The sequence below is a fragment of the Musca autumnalis genome, unplaced genomic scaffold, assembly GCF_047663935.1.
Source record: "Musca autumnalis isolate F117 unplaced genomic scaffold, ASM4766393v1 scaffold_4, whole genome shotgun sequence".
Lineage (NCBI taxonomy): Eukaryota > Metazoa > Arthropoda > Insecta > Diptera > Muscidae > Musca > Musca autumnalis.
In genome coordinates this window covers 156,289,796-156,312,366 of record NW_027411977.1, presented here as the reverse complement: position 1 = coordinate 156,312,366, position 22,571 = coordinate 156,289,796, and the positions used below count along the sequence as shown (strand labels likewise).

General features: G+C 37.7%; 1 protein-coding gene across 1 annotated transcript; it reads right to left on the bottom strand.

Annotated features, from left to right (window-relative positions):
- Positions 1 to 2,759: 2,759 nt before the first annotated feature.
- On the bottom strand, positions 2,760 to 21,210 carry LOC141401794 (uncharacterized). Its single transcript, XM_073982293.1, has 4 exons — positions 21,073 to 21,210; positions 20,920 to 21,003; positions 20,760 to 20,845; positions 2,760 to 7,743 (listed from the first exon to the last, which is right to left on the bottom strand). The coding sequence occupies exon 4, from the start codon at positions 7,393 to 7,395 to the stop codon at positions 6,463 to 6,465; it is 933 nt and encodes a 310-aa protein (XP_073838394.1). The 5' UTR covers positions 7,396 to 7,743; positions 20,760 to 20,845; positions 20,920 to 21,003; positions 21,073 to 21,210; the 3' UTR covers positions 2,760 to 6,462.
- Positions 21,211 to 22,571: the final 1,361 nt, after the last annotated feature.

The following is a 22,571-nucleotide window of genomic DNA, read 5'->3' as shown; positions in this document are numbered from 1 at the left end:
AGTCAGCTGGGTATTGCTGCTACCTTTTCTTGTTCTACCATGGAAATCTAGGAAGACTTGCACTTCTATTTAAACTAAAATAGCGCCGAATAACACCCTATTCTCCTGTTTATTAGCCATACAATTTTGGCCTAGTAGAAAATAGCAGCATGTTCATTATCATCTAAAGGGGTGTTTACACTATCTATCAATGTCATATGAGCTGTAACTTCTTCTATCCATTCGACATCCTTTATGTTTGTCAAAGTCCATACCACTTTTAGTTTTTCCGTTCATACTAGCATACAATTCCATATCGACACCTCCAAATAATAGTATGCTAAGTCTAAAAAGTGAGTTTTGCAGGAGAAGCTCTCAAAATGTGGAAATTTTTTTGAACTTCAGTACTTTGCTAAAGGGCTGTTTACACCATCTATCAATGTCGTATGAGATGTCAAATTTTCTACCTGCGAATGTTGTACACATAGTGTGACCACCATGAAAATTTTCATGTATCAAAATGATTTGGCAATTCATATGTAAATTTTTCATTTAGGGAGCGCTCTATTTGATACGGCATTCTCGTATGTAAACATAAATTTATCAGCTGTTTCCTGGCATTGTCAAAAACAAACTGAAAAACAAAATCTTTTAAAAAAGAAAAATGGAAAGTTATGTATATTTAAATATTTAGAAAAGTAAATAAATGGTGTTTATAATGTTATTTTCAGATCGATTGGTCGAAAGAAGCAGTCTTGGATATGATTGCTTTGTGGCAAAAACATGAACGCCTCTATAACCCCAAAAACCTATTCTACCACAACAAACATGTTAGATATTCATTTTCCTTCAACCAAAATTAAAATTTGCGCAAATTTGCAACTCAACAATAAATATAAACAATGACAAAAACAGCTGTTTTTATATTTATAGGTTATGTCATACGAAAATAACACTTGTAGGTATGAACGCGCAAATTTAAAGTTGTATGGATGACGTCAATTTTGACAAACATAGAGAATGTCGAATGGGTGAAAGAAATGAAAGCTCATATGACATTGATAGATGGTGTAAACAGCCCTTTAGTCAATATTTGTTTATAACTTCTGTTCGGATTGACTGATCATTACCAAAATTTTACAGAATTTAAGTTAAAGGACGTTAAATATAAAAATGTAAAGAACTTGAAAACATGCTAAGTCGACTTAGCATACTATTGTTTGGAGGCGTCGATATGACCACAAAATATAAATCACGCAAATAACACAATTTATGCCTTGGTTACACTAGAGTTTTTTGCCGGGTTAACCCACTTCATGAGGATTTAATTGACGTTTGCGCTATGGAATTGACATTTGAAAACCAAACCCACTGGGATAATCCGGTTAAGTGTAACCGGGGTATTATATTGTTAAAAACTTTAATCGGAATCACATTTTCGTTTTCTTTGCCTATTTCCTTCATTTTTTGGTAAAATTGTTTTCTTCTAACAATTCATTTCTCAACTTTTCTTTGCCTATTTCCTTCATTTTTTGGTAAAATTGTTTTCTTCTAACAATTCATTTCTCAACTGCATACGAAAAAACATGGCCGAATAGAGCGCTTCCTAAATGAAAAATGTACATATGAGTTGCCACATCATTTTGATAGATGAAAAATTTTAATAGTGGTCACACTATGTGTACAACATTCACAGGTAGAAAATTTGACATCTCATATGGCAATTTCCGCCATTTTTTCCGTATTTTTAAGAAATTTTTATGGAGAAGCAATTTTTGACAATTCGCTCTTTTTTCTAACATTACCATTAAAAAAGTACGAGAACACAATGAAAAAATAGCATTTAAACCATGGCACAATTACCCAGGTAGTGGCATCGTAAAATGTTGAATATGTTATGTCAAAACGTTCTTTATGTTGTTGGGGAAATTACAACAAAAATAATTTTTTTATAAAGGGATTTGACTGTTCATATTCGATCAGCTGGTGTAATACCGCGTCCTGGTAGTTCTGCCATGATTGTAACAAAGTAATTTAATATTTTTCACATTGTTTACAAATTTTGATACTAAAGTATTTGTTGGAGCAATTGACCATCTACCTTGTTTATTGTGATTCGTGAAAAGTGTTGCAACTTTTGGTACTTTTTAGGCAAAAACGGGGTTGTATAGTCCCGGGCCACACTACAGTAATTTCACTGAAATTTTGACACGAAATTATGCGTCTCTAGATCGAGTTCCATAGAAGAGTAAAATCATAAAAATGCGGTAGTGGGGAATTCGAGCTAAGTCCCGGTCCACACCATAGTGATTTCATTGAAAAAATTGCATGAAATTATGAGTCTCTAGATCGACCTCCATAGTAGAGTAAAATCATAAAATTGTTGTAGTGGGGAATTCGATTTAAGAACGCCTAATTTCATGAACATTTTTAATGAAATTCACGCTAGTTGTTACGGGTACCTACTTTCGGCTTGGGGGATTTGTCACCTGGACACCGGCTAACATAGTCTTTTTCTCTAGGGTGTAAGTCCCAACCCTGTTCCCAACCTTAGGCACGCAACAAGAAATAAACAAAGTGACTTCAAACACTTAACAAAAAAACTACAACAAAATCCATCATCATCACCTGGAATCCTGCACCTGATGGCTTCTAATTTGCCCACCCAACCTTGGTCACAACTTCCTCCTCTTGGCCTATGTGACCCCTCAACCCGCCCACATCACACCACTTACCTCGTCTTCAATCCTCCATCATAAAAAAAATCTAGCACATCATCATTTCAAGTATATCGTTATAAATTCAAATCATATTTATTCTTAATTTTACTAACACTAACACATTAATTACTAACACCAATACATTCACATAAAAAAATTGATATCAAAATATAATTAAATTTAAACTATTTAAATGAAGGGAAAATAATAATAAAGAAAATCAAATAAAAAAATATCAAAAATTATGTTTTTTAATTCTCATACACAATGAGTGATTTTCAAATGTAACGGCTAATAGCCAAATCAGCGAAAGGTCTCGTGACCAAAAATTTTATTTTATTTTTTATTTCAAAATTCATATATGATACAAAGCCTCAATGGCCAAATAAACGTATCTCAAGACAAAAAATACCTGAGTTATAAAATAATAAATTCAATTCAATTTGCTTAAATACATTAATATATAACAATAAATTATTATTTAAATGCATATATATTTCTTTCTTCGGCTCCCCAGCCATAAAAACAGTTAAAGAAGAATAACAATAACAAAAAAAAGTCCAAAGAGTAGTAACTCAACATGTGCTGATTATTCAAAGAGTAACGTATTATACATGACTTTGAATATATATGGATTGTTGTTCACGTAGCCTTTGCATGTATCTAAGGATTTTCAACCGAAAAGAGTTATTGGTGTGAGAAAAAATACGTAGTTCTAATGGTAAATAATTCCAAAACCGAGCGACTCTGACTAAGAAAGACCTAGAATATACATCTTTCCAAATCCTAGGAATAAAAATCTGAGGATTTCTGGTGAAGTTTAAAAAAGTAAATATCCTTCTAAGGGCAAACGGCATATTCGTTTTAATAAGATTGTAAAAAAGCAACACACAACGATACTTGACAAACATATCGAATGAGCACCCTAGAAAACGAATGACATGGCCAGACACATGACTTCTTCGCCGAAGATTAAATAAAAAGCGTGTAATAGTATTCACAATACGGTTCACTTTGTCAATATTTTCACCAATAGTGCCAGAATATACTTCTAACCCATACAAAACTTGAGATAACAAAAGAGAATTCGCCAGCATTAACTTAATTCTGTAAGGAAGATATAAATTTGATCCATAAACTCTACGCAACATGCCCCAGACTCTCCCAGACAAAGCATCAATATGGCTTCCAAATGAAAGATCACAATCAATAATTACACCCAGACACTTATGTTGCTGTACAAAGTCGATTTTAGTGCGATCCAAGAAGATGTCAATATTAGGCAAAAAATGGTTATTGCTGCAAAAAAATAACGCCTTGGTCTTGGAAGGATTGACTTTTAATGAATTCCTTGTCGCCCAACGAACAAAATAATTTAGATTTGAATTTATATTACTTTCAAGAATATTGATAGTATCACGTCTGCTATTAAAGAGCAAGAATATATCATCTGCAAAAATAAAAGTAGAGCAAAAAGCAGAATTCATGTGAAGAGGAAGGTCATTCACATATAGGATAAATAGAAGGGGACCAAGTACAGATCCTTGTGGGACACCAGAGAACAAGGGTAGGAAACTAGACTGACAACCATTTTGCACAACAAACTGGCTCCTATCACACAAGTATGAATAAATCAGTTTACAGGCAGATTTAGAGAAGTTAAACTCATCTCTCAATTTTAATATAAGTGAGGTATAATCAATAGAATTGAAGGCTTTGGACAAATCTAATGATACAAGAACACTAACCATATCATCATTTATGGCTTTACGAATGGAGTCAGTTAATTGAAGCAATAAATGAGTAGTATTATGTCCCTTGCGAAAAGCAAATTGACACTCATTAATCCGACTTTCGCAAATCTGAAGCATTTGATTTTTAATGACATGCTCCATAATCTTAGATACAGCTGGCAAAATAGAAATTGGCCTCAAGTCATCAGATTCCCTAACAGACCGCGATTTTGGAATCGGCACCACGCGAGCCGTCTTCCACGCAGATGGGAAAACTGATGTAGTCAAAATAGAATTAAAAAGATTTAGCATAAGACCTGAGACATATGGAAATACAAGTTTAATGAAGGATATAGGTATGCCGTCAATACCGACAGATTTAGAGGCAACCTTATTCATTGCTTCACAAAGCTCTTCTTCATTAATACAGCGAAAAGAAAAAGACGAATCAGCATCCAGGAAATCATCAACATTAAAAAATAAATCATTAGATCCATCAGAAGCATTAGCAAAGAACTCGTTGATAGTATTTACATCAATATTTATCACCTCATTGTTGTTTCCAATACAACCATGACTTCTTAGAACCTTCCAAAGCCTAGTGGAATCCATTCTCCCATAAAGCCTCGCATAATGAATTCTCCTCTCTTTGCGTATAACAGATTTTGACTTGTTCCTGTACTTACAATAGATCCGCCAGTTTTGCCGAGATGGATCCCTTTGGAAAGAAAGGAAAGCCAAATCCCTTATCGAAGTCGCAAACCTGACTCCTCTTGACAGCATCCAAGGATCACCCGAGTATCGAATTTGTTTCCTAGCAATAGGAACAAAGGAAAAAAGTTCATCGAAAAGAGAACATAAATAAGAACATTTAACATCCACGTCCGTACACTCTATAATCAAATTGTTATCAAAGGAAGCAAGGAATGAAAATAAACCATCCCAATCAGTGTTCCTATAATCGCGGAATTCAACAAACTCTGGTAAAGGATTATAATTAATAGAGAGGGATGCAAAAATAAGAGAATGGTCAGAAATCGCAGGACACTGAACCTGATTTGAGTAGCTCAAGAGAGCGCAATCACTGACTAACATGAAGTCAATCAGAGATGTCGACCGACTACCTAAGTCAAAGTGTGTAGGGATTGAATTGTGAGCAATATTAAGATTTAATCCAGTACAAAGTGACCGAAACAGGTTTGCTCTCGAAGGGTTAAATAAATTGCAATTGAAATCTCCAACAGCTATTATATTGACATGTTCAGCAAAAATGTCACAATGATAGCTCTCAAAAACATCTATATTACCCGAAGGCAAATACACGACACCGAAAAGAAGTTTAGCATTAGAAAATTGCAACTCTATGAAAAGAGACTCACAACGTTGAACTGAGGTTTTAAAAATACACTTGTATTGAAGACCCTTAGAAACATATATGGCAACACCACCACCTCTAGCAGATATCTGACGGTCATTACGACATATGTTGAAGCCAGGAATAGAAACAGCAGAATCCAATATATCAGACGAGAGCCATGTCTCAGAAATAGCAAAAATATCAAATGTATTATCTTCTAAAATACATTTAATTTCATCAAATTTAGTAGTAGGTTTAATGCTCCTGCAATTTAGGTGAGCAATTTTCAAATTGTTATTATATGGATGCAAAACATGTTTTAGATATGAGTTACCACTCACTATTGGACCAAGGTTTTCGTTAAAAGACATCAAAACCAAAGCCGCCAGGGAGCCAAGCAAGGAAATATAAATGCGAAAGATTTATGCAAATACTACGGATCTTTATAAACATATTTCACTCAGATTTAACAACTCATCGCAAACACTAAAAAAAATGAGATCATAAATAAAATATCAACTATGTATATGTATACGACAGCAAATAAAGCAATAGAACCAGGATCCAACTAGAAAAAAAAACCTCATAGAGGCGAAATGGAAATTCAAAAACAGTTACAGTTGTATCCAGGTTTTACATTGTGGAAAAAAAAAATCATATAGAAATAGATAAATCAACTATGACTCGTCAATAGTAAGGAGCAACCGGAAACATCACGTTCAATTTGTTTACCATCAGGCAGAATAATTTTTGCTTTAGCCTTATCTCCATTAATTATTCTATACTTCGAGATAATATTCTGCCGACGAAGCTTATTACAAACAGCATTTAAGCTACTAGCCTCAGGGGAAAAGTGGTCATTCAAGAACACCCTTCTCGCAACATCTCCGCCATCAGCCGGCAGAATATCAGAGACTTTTAAAGATCGACTCCTAAAATATTGCCGCATGATTTCATCTCGGAGTTCTGCACAATTAAGTTTCACTAAGATATGTTTCTTGTTATTAATGTAACAAGCTAAACCGACATCACGACGTTCCAACTTTACATTAAAGAAAGCTGCTATAGAAATCACAATTTCAACCAAATCATTTAAACCGTCAGGAAGTCCACTAATAAGAAAATCGGCACGATTCAATCTACGGTGCAAAGCGTTATTTTCCGCTTTTAAAAGCTTATTCTCATCCTCCAGCGCTTTAACCGACGTTTCAACAGCAGCAACTTTCTCATTGCACCTTGCAATATCATTCTTTATTTCATTGAGGCAGGACGTCATTTGCGCACTCATGCTTTCAATAGCTTTCTTAATTGAGCTCAGCTCCCCCTGATGCACAGCAGTAAAAGAATCAAGTTTCTTGTTGATATTTTGTAAGTCATCCGATGTTGCAACACAGCTATTACGGTTTTTATCAAGGTTGGATTCACAAGTGGTGCAGATAAAGGCACTGACTCTAATTGCCTTAAGTGCAGCAAGTTCTTTTTCATTTAAGTTTGCACAGGGTCCATGCACCCATTTACCACAAATATTGCATTGAATAGAGCCTGGGGTTTTAGTCACAGGTTCATTACATTTGCCACACAATGTTTGTTTCTTTGCTGCAGGCATATTGTTTCACAACACAAATAAGAATGACAGGAAAAAACAGCAACAACAGCAAGGCACTTCCAATTAAAGGAAAGAAAAACGGAGGAAGGCAAAGAGCAAAAATAATTGCATAACACAGTCTGAATGTATATTTGAAAACCAGAGTATTCTACTGGGATATTCCTTGAATTTCAATTTGCCGGTACAAAATAGCTTTTGCGCAAAAACACTCGATTGTTTCCAAAAGTCAACAGTTGATATTTAGGATAAAAAACAATTATGCGATCAGCTGCAACCGAACAGACGTCTACTCAGGCATAGGGTTGCCAACTTTTCCTTTCAAACACAAATGTTTCTTTTTGTGTCAAACTAAAAAGTTAAACAAAATGTGATTTAACGAATCACAAAATTAACTGAATACAAAATTCAAAAAGAGAGCGCAAATAATATGCTTTCCTACAATAAGATTATATTTTTTTTGCATTTTTTTAACGAACCACCCTAATATCCTCTAAAAGAGCTCTTTTTCTGAGTGAATCAAGGGGCTAACAAAAATTCAAATCTTAGCAACTGCCTCTATTTTTGAAAGTTGAAAACTCACAGGATCTTGACGGACACCAAAAACAAACATAAAATATCAAATAAATGTAAATACGAATAAAGTCAAATAATGGTAATATAAATAAAACAGGTAAGTAAAATGAATAAAAATACTAATATAATACAAGGTGAGTATGTAGGTATCAATTTTTGCAGTCTAATAGTCATCAGCCACTATTTCAATCCTTTGTTGATGGTAAATGTGATACAATTATACGATTTTGTTAATTTCTTCTCGTTTCAGGTTTTTCTTAGGATTATTGATCATTACCGGCTGATGAAGATGTTTCCTGGAATATCCAATAGTTGGTTTTTGGGACACAAATAACAAAAAGCTTTTGGCTGAGCTTCTCGTCCCAATTCTGAACATCTATATGTCCAGGAAAAAAATTTCAATGGTGCTGAACTTTGGATTTGTGGAATCTATTAGTGATGTTGTGGCGATTGCTCCCTAGATGGCATTAGGGCAGCCAGATAATCTAGTCTAATAGGTAACACTGTCCTACCTTTGTTTAAGGGTTCTGTCCTGGATTATGTAGTTGTGTTTTTTTTCCTCCAGGTTGTCATCAACACGCCAGAGGATTCGGCCAGCCTACCCAAAAATGCATTAGTTAATTTATGCTTTTTTTATTTCTTTAAATCTGGGTTTTCTCTTAAAAAAATTACCTTTAAAATACCCGCTGGATTCTATCGAATTTTTCGTGTCGTCTATTCACCCTTACACCACAATCTATTGATTCCACTTGTTGCCTAATCAAATTAAATACGAAGAGATTATATACTGTATTTGTTTTATTCAAAAATCACTTTTAATAATACCTCTTTGTTTAGTTTGATAATTAACTATTACTTCACAGATTTCAATCAGTCTTTCTTCAACTAAAAATCGTCTTCACTGTTTTAATTATACATTTAAACTTTTCACTGCGAAAACTATTGAGGTTTCCTCACTCAGCACCATTTACTAAACTAAGTTTTTCCCCCAAAACACTCTCTTTTATAACCTACGATAAGAGCAATGGCAGCATTCCAGCAATCGACATTTTGGCGAGATCACTTCAGGCTATCCCTTTTTTAAAATTGATCTATAATTTGTCCCTTTCTATAATCTCTCACGGGTACCTCTGACTCATCAATTATTTTTAAGAGTGTAAACCACATCCTACGTCATAAGTAAGAGAGGGCCCCCACTGTGTCGGTAGTACTGTCCCAAATATTGCAGTGGAATGATAACCCCAGTGGTTTTGGTAGTTCCACCCCCAGAATACATTTGAACCAAAACAAAGAAAAACACAAAAGGAAGCAGATAAAATAAAAAGACGCGGCCGGTGGTAAGTTGTATCGTTCCAGTTTTTTGTTAATTATTATTTTATTAATAATTATTTTTCTTTCTCTTTTCAGATTTTCGTTCACGGCATGTGGAAGGACGCAGGAGTCATCAAGATATCGGGAATAATGTGTTTTCCATTGTACCAAATATATTTTGATGACTTCTCCATTTGTCCACATGTTGCGAACATTTTCTGGGTTAGCCTTCGATGGTGAAGAAGGTTAACCTGGCTTCCATGGGTGCATTCCACAAGCAACTAGGAACACCCCAACGAATATAATAACCAAAGGAAAACATTCTGCCCCTCCGCAACGGGCATTTGGACATGGCTAGCCATAGTCGCTATGGTTACTCCTTTTTTAGTGTCCAGATGTCTCGGAGAGGGCACTTGGACATGGCTAAGCATAGTTCGCACTATGTTTACCCCCTTTATAGTGTCCAGGTGTCTACAGATGTTAATTTATCCCCCCACATTTACGAACAATTTATAAAGCATGGTTTTGGAGACCGCCATGGAGGCAAAAAAGGTCTCGCCTAAAGTCCTTTCCACGCAAAATTTTTTTTTGTGTACAGGGCTGGACTTAGGTTTCTGCAGGGCCCCGCAACAAAACTCCAGCACTGACTAAATATGACGACAGTGATGGTGTGCGTGGGCCTAGATGTTCCTTGCGGTTGGTATATGTCGGGTCCAACGTGGGGAACTCCCACACCCTGAGATACAGCCGGGCAATACGCTTAGGGAAGTATTCACATGATATCGTAATCATATGTCATGTTACTTTGTGCGATTTTGTTTCATTTCAGGAGGTTTGGTGACATTGACTTATTGCAATTGGTTTTCATCCTCGGAACTATATCTACGGGAGGGGTTTCTTAACGGGTGGACTTCCAAGGGGTGAGTTGAAACTATGGTGGTGTAAAAAAAATGTATAACTATTGGTATGTCTATAAAAAACGGGGTATAATCTAAAGAAAAAAAGGCAGGTGTAGAATAAAATAGTTGTATAATTACGGTGGTGTAAAATTGGGACAGAACGGACAGACATGTGTATAATTACGATAGTGTATAATCAACGGAGTGTATAAATGGGACATTACGAACATGAAACTGGCAGGTAAATAAGATATCACAGATTGAAAAAGTCGTTTTATTGCACTATAAAGTTTAACTTAATACTATTAGGACATCACATACATAAATGCTTAATCCTAATAATATCACAGTTTAATCTCTATATTGCACATATTATGACTTAATGTCTTTCACGTGATAGATTCCAATAGGTGTTCCTTTTAAGTTTTCTAGTTCGTACATGTTCTCTCCGACGGGCTTAACAATCCGACATTTTACGAACTTTTTGCAAAATTTCGAGTTCACATTTTTAGAAAAGTCAGATTGGACTATGTTTCGGCGATAAACCTCTTGCTCTGGCCTGAATTTTACAACTCTGGCCCTCCTGTTATACCTTTCGGCACTCCTTGAGTATGCCTTATGCAGATTTTCCTTTATTTTGCTTCTCAGTAACTCTAGTCTGTCAGGCCTACTTACTTACTTACTTAGCTGGCCCATTACAGAACATTTGTTCTATAGGCCGAACTAAGAAGAGATCTCCATTCCTCTCTATTTGTTGCTTTGCTCTCTGGAATACCGCGCCTTTTCATCTCAACATCCACTTGTTTGCGCCATCTATTCCTTGGCCTGCCAATTCTGCGTGCACCGCCATGTGGCATGTATTCATACGCCTTTTTAGCGGGTTCATCATCGCTCATTCTTATGATATGGCCTAGCCAACGCAATCGCTGCATCTCGATACGTTTAACAATATTGATGTCGTTGTATAGCAGATACAGCTCGTGGTTCATGCGACGTCGATATTCACCGTCAACGCAGATTGGTCCGTAGATCTTTCGAAGAATTTTTCTCTCAAACACACCAAGCACTGCCATGTCTGCTTGCGCAAGTACCCAGGCTTCGGAGCCATACATCAGCACGGGTAGTATCAGTGTTTTGTAGAGCGTTATTTTTGTTTGACGAGATGTGGCTTTGTTTTTAAACTGCTTACTTAATCCAAAGTAGCATCTGTTGGCCAATACAATTCTTCTTTTTATTTCACAACTGATGTCGTTTGTTGTGTTGACGGAGGTGCCGAGGTAGACGAAGTCTTTTACTACCTCAATATTATAGGAACCAACTTCCACAGTCGGTCCGAGCTCAATGGACGCATTGCGCGTCGACACCATCAACTTGGTCTTCTCACCGTTTACCGCCAGACCCACTTTAGCAGATTCTCCTTCGACCTTTATAAAGGTATCAGTTACTTCTTTTACTGATCGACCCATGATGTCTATATCATCAGCATAAGCAAGTAACATGTGACTATTGGTGTAGATTGTGCCACTTCTTTTGACGTTTGCCTCTCGTATAACCTTTTCTAGTAGTATGTTGAAGAGGTCACACGAAAGGCTGTCTCCTTGTCTGAAACCTCTTTTGGTACCAAACTCTTCGGAGAGGTTCTTTCCTATTTTAACTGAGGACCTCGTGTCAGTTAAAGTCATTTTACAAAGCCGGATGAGCTTTGCGGGAATACCAAATTCAGACATGGCTTGGAATACCTTTGAGCGCAGCGGACTGTCGAAGGCTGCTTTATAATCGACAAAAAGGTGGTAGGTGTCGATCTGCATCTCTTGGGTCTTCTCCAGGATTTGCCGCAGGGTAAATATCTGGTCAATGGTGGACTTGCCAGGTCTAAAGCCGCATTGGTATGGTCCAATAATCTCGTTGACCATTGGCTTTAGTCGTTCGCACAATATCCCTGACACGATCTTGTAGGCAATAGGGAGTAGACTTATGCCCCTATAGTTAGAGCATACAGTCTTATCTCCCTTCTTGTGGACGGGGCACAGGATACTCAGGTTCCAATCGTCGGGTACTCGTTCTTCCTGCCAGATGGTGCTAACTAGCTGATGAATACACCTTATCAGCGTGTCGCCTCCGGTTTTGAACAGCTCGGCTGGTAAGCCATCTGCCCCTGCTGCCTTATTATTCTTCAGCCGATTTATTGCTGTCTTTACCTCATCTTGGCTGGGTAGTATACATTCAATACCATCTTCTGGGATTGGGACTGTGGTATCTTCGTCTTCTTCGCTGCTATTGGATACCAACAGATTTGAAAAATGTTCTTTCCATATCCTGAGTATACTATCTGTATCAGTTACCAAATTACCTTGCTGGTCTCTACAGGAGGATGTGCCTGTACCAAAGCCATCAGTTTGATGCTTGACTCTTTGGTAGAATTTTCGGACTTCATTCTGGCTCCTGTACATCTCGATTTTTTCACACTCCCGCTTTTCCATCTCTCTCTTTTTCCTGCGGAAAAGACGTTTCTCCTCTCTCCTTTTCTCCCTGTATTTCTCTCGTGCGCTACGCGTTGCTACGGATTGTAAAGTAGCCTTATATGCCGCATTTTTCTCTTCGGTGGCAGCACGACACTCCTCATCATACCATGGATTCCTTGGTGGAGGTCTCTGGTATCCAAGTATGGATTTTGCGGCTGTTTGCATGGAGTGGGCAATGCTTTGCCATTGCGCTGATATGTTATCGGGATGAGGAGGGCTTTGATTAAGCAATTGGGCTAGTTGAGTGGAATATGCTGTGGCTATCTGTTGTGATTGCAGCTTACCGATGTCTAACTTTCGTGTTGTGTCTGCTCGTACTTTGTTTGCTACGTTTAAGCGGGTGCGTACCTTTGCTGCAACAAGGTAGTGGTCCGAATCAATGTTTGCGCCTCGGAACGATCGTACATCCAACACGCTCGATGAATGTCTTCCATCTATCACAACATGATCAATTTGGTTTCTTGTTTTCTGATCTGGAGACAGCCAGGTGCCCTTATGAATATCGAGATGATTAAATCTGGTACTGCTAACTACCATGTTTTTTGCAGCTGCAAAGTCTATCAGTCTCATACCATTGTCAGATGTTTCACTGTGGAGACTGAATTTCCCGACTGTTGGGCCAAAGATATTCTCCTTTCCAATTTTGGCATTAAAATCGCCTAGAATGATTTTAATGTTATGGGCAGGGCAACGGTCATATGTTTCTTCTAAGCACTCGTAAAATATATCTTTGGTCTGTTCGTCCTTTTCTTCAGTGGGAGCATGAGCGCAAATAAAGCTGATGTTGAAGAATTTAGCTTTTATTCGAATTGCAGCAAGTCTTTCATTCACTGGAGTGAAGCTGGATACAAGATGTTTTAGTCTCCGACTAACTACGAATCCACAACCAAACTCATGCTTTACGTCATGGCAGCTATAATACAGTGCGTCACCTTTAGGTGTTGTTGTGACGCCTTTCCCAATCCATCGTATTTCCTGTATGGCAGTAATATCGGTCTTGTACTTTTCAAGTACGTCTGCCAATGCGAAGACTGCACCTTCTCTATAAAGAGTGCGAACATTCCAGGTGCAGATTCGCAGATCATGGTCCTTAAAACGTTTGCGGGGTTCGTCAACTTTAGAGGGGTTTGTTTTTCTTTTCTTTCGTTTTTTCATAGTAGGCTGTTTTTTCTAGGGGAGGGTTACTAACCCGACGCCCAAACCCAAGTTTTTAACGTTCTTATGGGTGAACGCGCGGCACATGTTAGCTCACTACCTTTAACGGGTGTTAAAGGCAGTTCCCCAGGTGACACCACGGGGAGGTCAGTGTCCACTTGGGATGAAAGAGGGACCAAGATAAATCCTGGGCTTTGCCATGTTAAAACCGGTCAGGACCGTTCCTTGGTATATTCCATCCCCTACGTCACCCAGGCCTCTGCACATTTTTCAGCTCGTGATCCGTCATCGACATAAGTTTCCGGGCCAGATGGTAATCTTGGCCACTGGAAAACATATGGAATCCGAACAAAGCGAAAAATGGCGTAACCCCGGTTGCAGAGTGGACTGAGTTACGTAAGGCGCACTCAATCTCAGAAAGATACATATCCCAATCGCGTTGGTCTTCCTCCAGATATGTCCTTATCGCGGTGATAACTGACTGATTTACCCGCTCCGACGCGTTGGACTGCGGGGAATAGAATGCCGTCTTTAAATGTGTGATTTTATAGTTGCTGATCATTTCATCAAAAGCTTTCGATGTAAATTGGGCCCCATTGTCGCTATGGACGATTTCGGGGACACCAAACTTGTGAAAAATCTCATCTACCATAAATTTTATTACATTCATAGTAGTGGCCTCTCTCATTGCCTTTAAAAATGTAAATTTGGTAAAATGATCAACAACTATAAACACATACGCATTTCCTTTCTTCGACCTAGGGTATTTCCCTAGGAAGTCGATATATAATTTTTGAAAAGGGCGATCAGTTATCACCTCTTTTCCTATTTGGGGCATTAAATTCTGGTTGCTTGACTTAACCTCTTTGCATATTTGGCAGTTTCTTACATATTGTCTGATTTGAGTGGTCATATTCGGCCAGTAAAAGAATCTTCTAACTTTTTCAAGGGTTTTAGTTATTCCTCCGTGGCAAGATGTTGGGGATTTATGACTTCGGTCTATGATCTCGTGGGTGATACCACTTGGAATCCACAACTTCCAACTTAAATCTTCATCTAATTCCTGATTAGGTAGATATTTTTTATAAATGAGACCATTTTCGACCTTGAGATCAGGTAATCTTTCAGAGTTCTCTTGTATATTCTTAATCAAATCTAAATACTCTTCGCTTTCGAACTCTACTGTTTCAAAATCTAAATACTCATTCATATTCAATTCCTCGATGCGCTCCTCTGTAGGAGCTCTGGACAGCATATCTGCTACCACATTCTCAGAACCCTTTCTATGCTTTATATCAAAGTTATATGATTGCAATTGCAGAGACCAGCGGGCTAACCGACCACTCAGATCTTTCAAGGACATCAACCATTTCAATGATGCGTGGTCGGTGATTACCGTAAACGGCATCATTTCCACGTATGGCCTAAACCTCTTAATCGCCATGACTGCAGCCAAGCATTCCTTCTCGGTCACGCTATAATTGCGTTGACACGAGTTCAGCTTTTGCGAGTAAAACGCTATAGGGTGTTCTTCCTGAACGTCATTGAGTTGGTATAGAACGGCCCCTATGCCATGCTCGGATGCATCGCATTGAATGTAAAAATGCCTTGAAAAATCTGGGTGGCGGAGTACGGGAGCAGATGTAAGGGCCTTTTTCAGACTCTCAAATGAATTAATAGCTGCTTCACCGATTTCAAACTTCTTGCTTTTTTTGAGGGTGTCCGTTAAAGGAGCAGATAATGTCGCGAAGTCCTTGATGAACCGGCGGTACCAGCCCGCGGTTCCAAGGAAACTTCTAACCTCTCGAGGATTACGTGGTATCTTAATATTTCTAATTGCTTTGATTTTATCAGGATCTGTTTTCAACTGTCCTTGCCCAATGATAAAACCTAGATATTTCAATTCTTTGAAACAGAATTGGGACTTCTTCATACCGATTGTCAAATTTGCTTGTTTGAGACATAATGCTACTTCGTTCAGAAGTCTCAAATGCTCTTCAAAATCGCTCGATATCACTAGCAGATCATCGAGGTAAATAAAAACATTTTCTTTCAATCTCTGAGGAATAACTTTATCCATTAATCTGCATAAGCGCTGCGCTGCGTTACAGAGCCCGAACGGCATTACCCTGAACTGGTATAATGGCCGTCCAGGAACTGTAAACGCAGTGCAGGCTTTGCTATCTTCGTCGAGTTCTATTTGCCAAAAGGCAAACTTCAAATCGACGCTGCTAATGAAAAATGTCTCGTCAATTCTACTAAGGATACCGTCGATGTTTTGAAGAGGGTAAGCATCTTTGACAGTTAATTTATTTAATTTTCTCGCGTCCAAACAAAACCTATTTTTGCCCGGCTTCCTAACCACGGTGGTTCTATTACTCCACGGGCTTTCAGATTCTTCTATAACGTTTAGACGGAGCATTTTATCCACCTCTTCATAAACTATGGCTTGGACAGCTGGAGACATAGGATAATGGCGATCCTTAACAGGCTCAGCCCCTTCAATCAATTTGATTGTATGTTTTTCCAGCTTTGTTTTGCCAAGGCCCTTTTCTTCAAACGTGTCGAAGTTGCGTATAACCTCATCTAATTTCTGCTGTTGTTCCTTTGACAATTCGTGTGGGTTTAATTTATATGTGTCATCATCTACTAAGTCCTTTTGTATTTGTTCAATGTTTAGTTCATCTATGCCTATAATATTTGGTGCTAAGTTATAAGTTCGCCAAAAATCAATCCCTAAATATAGCTCCTGTTCCAAGTCTGGACAGAGGTAAAAATTTAGCTCCTGTTCTATGTCATTATATTTCATATTCAATTTGACTCTTCCCAAGATCCTATGCTGATGACCAGCGGCAGTTTGGACAGTGGAGAACATTGGTTTTGTCTCAGCTTGAATCAATTCAATGAATTCTCGACAACCTTTTCCTAATACACTGACAGAGGCCCCCGTGTCAAGTAAGCCAATTATCTTGACCCCCTGAATTTCCACCTCTGCATACACTCTTTTGTCGTCCTTACGATCGACTTTCGACAATGATTCAACAATTGATTTCAGTTCTTTCTTCTTCTCTTTAAACTTTTCCCGTGTCCTGTGGATCTTGGAATCCTTAAACTGTTTATTTTCATTTCCCATTATTCTTTCACGGGCCTTTTCATAATTTTGCTTTCTAATATCCAATGGCAAATAATGTCTCAATTGAGGTTCAAAATGGTCAGTATTGACTTTAGAAAGGGTTTTTGATTTTATAGTTTTATTTTGATTTGACAAGTTTTCTAATATTTTTGTTATTTTCAGGGGTTTTCCGCTGGACGTGGTCCCCCTTTGTTCTCCACGCCCCTGTTGCGGTTTCCCGACTGGCAAACATTGCATTTGGGAGTCTTGGTGCCTGGATTGCCGCATTTATAGCAAAACAGAGCTCGTTCTGCCGCATCGCAGTCACGAAATACATGGCCAGACTTCAAACAGTTCCAACATGTAATATTGGGACTTTGTTTCCTTTGCATCTGAAACGCCTCAACATCTTCTACATTGCAACTATTTTGGTCACCTTCATACGAATAATCGTTAAAATCAAAATTGACCTCATTAACTTGTCTTGTGGGGCGAGTTTGTGGAGCAAAAACCCTATTTTCACGTCTAAGGAAAGTTTTCTCGGCCTCGTTGCACTCAATCCTCAACTGTTCCACGGTGGACACTTGGATTGGGTACACTATTCGGCTTATACTTTCTCTTATATTCTTTTTCATGATTTTTACCATATCAGGTTCGTATATTGGCTGGAAGAGTTTTGCCCTAATCTGACCCATAACATGAAAATAGTTATCGATGGTCTCATTTGGCTGCTGCTTACGTTGAGCGAGTTCCGTCAATATCTCAACATTCGTTTTCGAACTCTGATATTGACTCAACAAACTTGATTTTAGGCATTCCCAATTATGTTCCCTATTGGTCTTCTGGAACAGCCAGTACCAGGACTCAGCACGTCCAGATAACAATAGAGGGAAATCCCTAATAATCTCCGACCAAGGAATACCATACTGTCTTTTAAAATATTCTAATCGATAGACAAATTCCTCTACTCCCAGCCCTGTCGAACTACCATCAAAACGTAACCCTAACTTGTTAATTCGAACACTAGTTCTGGGGTCAAATGGTGCTGAGTACCTCTCATGTGTTCCATGTTGCGGAATGGGGGGTCTACTTGTTGGTTCTGGCTCCGGTGGAGTTTCCCTAGGAGGTATATGAGGAATTATAGCGTTGGCCATAGATGGGAGTTCTGAATTCGTGTTTCTGTTACACGATTCAGTTCCAACTGGGTTACCTGGTGGAAGCGCCTGAGGAACATTTGGCAATGTCGACGCACTATTACCACTAGTCGGTTGTGATGCTGAGTGGCGATTCGATCCAGAACTATTTCCTTCTACAGTTTTCTTAACGTTTTCTACCGCCTGATTATTCTCTTTCATTACCCTAGTCAATTCGATTAACGATTTTTTTATTTCATCCATTTCTTCTTTCAGGTTAACAATTTGGTTCTGAAGGAGATTATTCCCTACAACCTGGTCTCCCGGTGCGCCACCTGGCATTTCATTCATTTGCTGTCCGATTCTGCCCTGAAGGAAAACGGGTCCTAAGGAGTTCGTGATTGGCGAGTTCACATTTATAGTTCGGGATAAATCCCTAATCTGTCCATCCTCGGTGGGGTTATTCTCCGCCATTTCAAGGTCCGTATAATCCTTTTTCTTTTTATTTTCTATTATAATCGATCTATTTTTATCAAATTCTGTAGGTCTATCCCGTTTCCTCTCTTTGGTCCTTGAACGAGTTCCTGCACTCATACCCTTTCAACACCTGCAGTTTGCAAATATAAACTATTATTTTTTCTGTATGAAAGTCAAGGATTTCAATTTCGTCTATCGTTAAATTTAAGTATTTAAGTATTTTATAATATTTTTCTAATATATTTTCAGGAGGATTTTATCGACGAGGTGTGATGTGTACGGTATTATTTAGCCTTCACAAATGGTTTCCTACGATGATGATGGACAAAACACAAAAAAAAACTAAATTTGGAAACTACTAAAACACAATTTGTAACATGACTTGATACAAGTTCTTTACGACCATATCATTCAATTCAACCTTGTCAGATACTACGTCCCTAGAACAGATCTAGAGCGGCTATCTTCCGGTTAAATTGGCTCACAAACAAATTTCAAGCTGACACTAACATTTTTTTGTTCAATCCCAAAAACGTGGGTTAATACTACCTATAGGCTACTTAATTCCCGGTAGGATAATCCTCATTTCGGGTTTGCATAAGTCATTCCCGTCCCTTAGATGTGGTGTTCCAAAGTGTATCACCTCCCACAACATTCTGGCTCTCGTCCAGAATGGATAAGAAATAATATACCTGGTAAGACTCATCTTCGGTTGGAAAAGTTGGTCTATTGTATGAAAACTAATGGGCTATTTTTTTAGTGTTTCGATGACCTACACTAACGAATCAAAAACATTTAGAAATTGGGCGCCATATTGTTACGGGTACCTACTTTCGGCTTGGGGGATTTGTCACCTGGACACCGGCTAACATAGTCTTTTTCTCTAGGGTGTAAGTCCCAACCCTGTTCCCAACCTTAGGCACGCAACAAGAAATAAACAAAGTGACTTCAAACACTTAACAAAAAAACTACAACAAAATCCATCATCATCACCTGGAATCCTGCACCTGATGGCTTCTAATTTGCCCACCCAACCTTGGTCACAACTTCCTCCTCTTGGCCTATGTGACCCCTCAACCCGCCCACATCACACCACTTACCTCGTCTTCAATCCTCCATCATAAAAAAAATCTAGCACATCATCATTTCAAGTATATCGTTATAAATTCAAATCGTATTTATTCTTAATTTTACTAACACTAACACATTAATTACTAACACCAATACATTCACATAAAAAAATTGATATCAAAATATAATTAAATTTAAACTATTTAAATGAAGGGAAAATAATAATAAAGAAAATCAAATAAAAAAATATCAAAAATTATGTTTTTTAATTCTCATACACAATGAGTGATTTTCAAATGTAACGGCTAATAGCCAAATCAGCGAAAGGTCTCGTGACCAAAAATTCAAAAACAAATGTTTCTTTTTGTGTCAAACTAAAAAGTTAAACAAAATGTGATTTAACGAATCACAAAATTAACTGAATACAAAATTCAAAAAGAGAGCGCAAATAATATGCTTTCCTACAATAAGATTATATTTTTTTTGCATTTTTTTAACGAACCACCCTAATATCCTCTAAAAGAGCTCTTTTTCTGAGTGAATCAAGGGGCTAACAAAAATTCAAATCTTAGCAACTGCCTCTATTTTTGAAAGTTGAAAACTCACAGAATCTTGACGGACACCAAAAACAAACATAAAATATCAAATAAATGTAAATACGAATAAAGTCAAATAATGGTAATATAAATAAAACAGGTAAGTAAAATGAATAAAAATACTAATATAATACAAGGTGAGTATGTAGGTATCAATTTTTGCAGTCTAATAGTCATCAGCCACTATTTCAATCCTTTGTTGATGGTAAATGTGATACAATTATACGATTTTGTTAATTTCTTCTCGTTTCAGGTTTTTCTTAGGATTATTGATCATTACCGGCTGATGAAGATGTTTCGTGGAATATCCAATAGTTGGTTTTTGGGACACAAATAACAAAAAGCTTTTGGCTGAGCTTCTCGTCCCAATTCTGAACATCTATATGTCCAGGAAAAAAATTTCAATTGTGCTGAACTTTGGATTTGTGGAATCTATTAGTGATGTTGTGGCGATTGCTCCCTAGATGGCATTAGGGCAGCCAGATAATCTAGTCTAATAGGTAACACTGTCCTACCTTTGTTTAAGGGTTCTGTCCTGGATTATGTAGTTGTGTTTTTTTTCCTCCAGGTTGTCATCAACACGCCAGCGGATTCGGCCAGCCTACCCAAAAATGCATTAGTTAATTTATGCTTTTTTTATTTCTTTAAATCTGGGTTTTCTCTTAAAAAAATTACCTTTAAAATACCCGCTGGATTCTATCGAATTTTTCGTGTCGTCTATTCACCCTTACACCACAATCTATTGATTCCACTTGTTGCCTAATCAAATTAAATACGAAGAGATTATATACTGTATTTGTTTTATTCAAAAATCACTTTTAATAATACCTCTTTGTTTAGTTTGATAATTAACTATTACTTCACAGATTTCAATCAGTCTTTCTTCAACTAAAAATCGTCTTCACTGTTTTAATTATACATTTAAACTTTTCACTGCGAAAACTATTGAGGTTTCCTCACTCAGCACCATTTACTAAACTAAGTTTTTCCCCCAAAACACTCTCTTTTATAACCTACGATAAGAGCAATGGCAGCATTCCAGCAATCGACATTTTGGCGAGATCACTTCAGGCTATCCCTTTTTTAAAATTGATCTATAATTTGTCCCTTTCTATAATCTCTCACGGGTACCTCTGACTCATCAATTATTTTTAAGAGTGTAAACCACATCCTACGTCATAAGTAAGAGAGGGCCCCCACTGTGTCGGTAGTACTGTCCCAAATATTGCAGTGGAATGATAACCCCAGTGGTTTTGGTAGTTCCACCCCCAGAATACATTTGAACCAAAACAAAGAAAAACACAAAAGGAAGCAGATAAAATAAAAAGACGCGGCCGGTGGTAAGTTGTATCGTTCCAGTTTTTTGTTAATTATTATTTTATTAATAATTATTTTTCTTTCTCTTTTCAGATTTTCGTTCACGGCATGTGGAAGGACGCAGGAGTCATCAAGATATCGGGAATAATGTGTTTTCCATTGTACCAAATATATTTTGATGACTTCTCCATTTGTCCACATGTTGCGAACATTTTCTGGGTTAGCCTTCGATGGTGAAGAAGGTTAACCTGGCTTCCATGGGTGCATTCCACAAGCAACTAGGAACACCCCAACGAATATAATAACCAAAGGAAAACATTCTGCCCCTCCGCAACGGGCATTTGGACATGGCTAGCCATAGTCGCTATGGTTACTCCTTTTTTAGTGTCCAGATGTCTCGGAGAGGGCACTTGGACATGGCTAAGCATAGTTCGCACTATGTTTACCCCCTTTATAGTGTCCAGGTGTCTACAGATGTTAATTTATCCCCCCACATTTACGAACAATTTATAAAGCATGGTTTTGGAGACCGCCATGGAGGCAAAAAAGGTCTCGCCTAAAGTCCTTTCCACGCAAAATTTTTTTTTGTGTACAGGGCTGGACTTAGGTTTCTGCAGGGCCCCGCAACATAGTGTGGACCGGGACTAAGAACGCCTAATTTCATGAAATTTATTAATGAAATTCATACTCGTATGGACCGGGACATATCGTGTGTACTGTGATTTCGATGTTGATTTCACTGAAAACACGAAATGTTTGTATGCGAAATCCTTGGAAATTACGATACGACTACGAATGTAAACCAAGCATTAGCTAAAGCTCTCTGCCAGTTTAAATTTTTTTTTTCGAGTGTTCCTAAAACTTTAAATCAATATACACAATCCGTGTGTGTACTGTTTGAATAATATGTCAAACAATTTTAAAAACATCAGAATTCAATGTGTTTAAGTTAGAATTGATCGTATTATTTAAATTGGCCCTATGAATTGCATAGGTGTATTCGTTAAAAT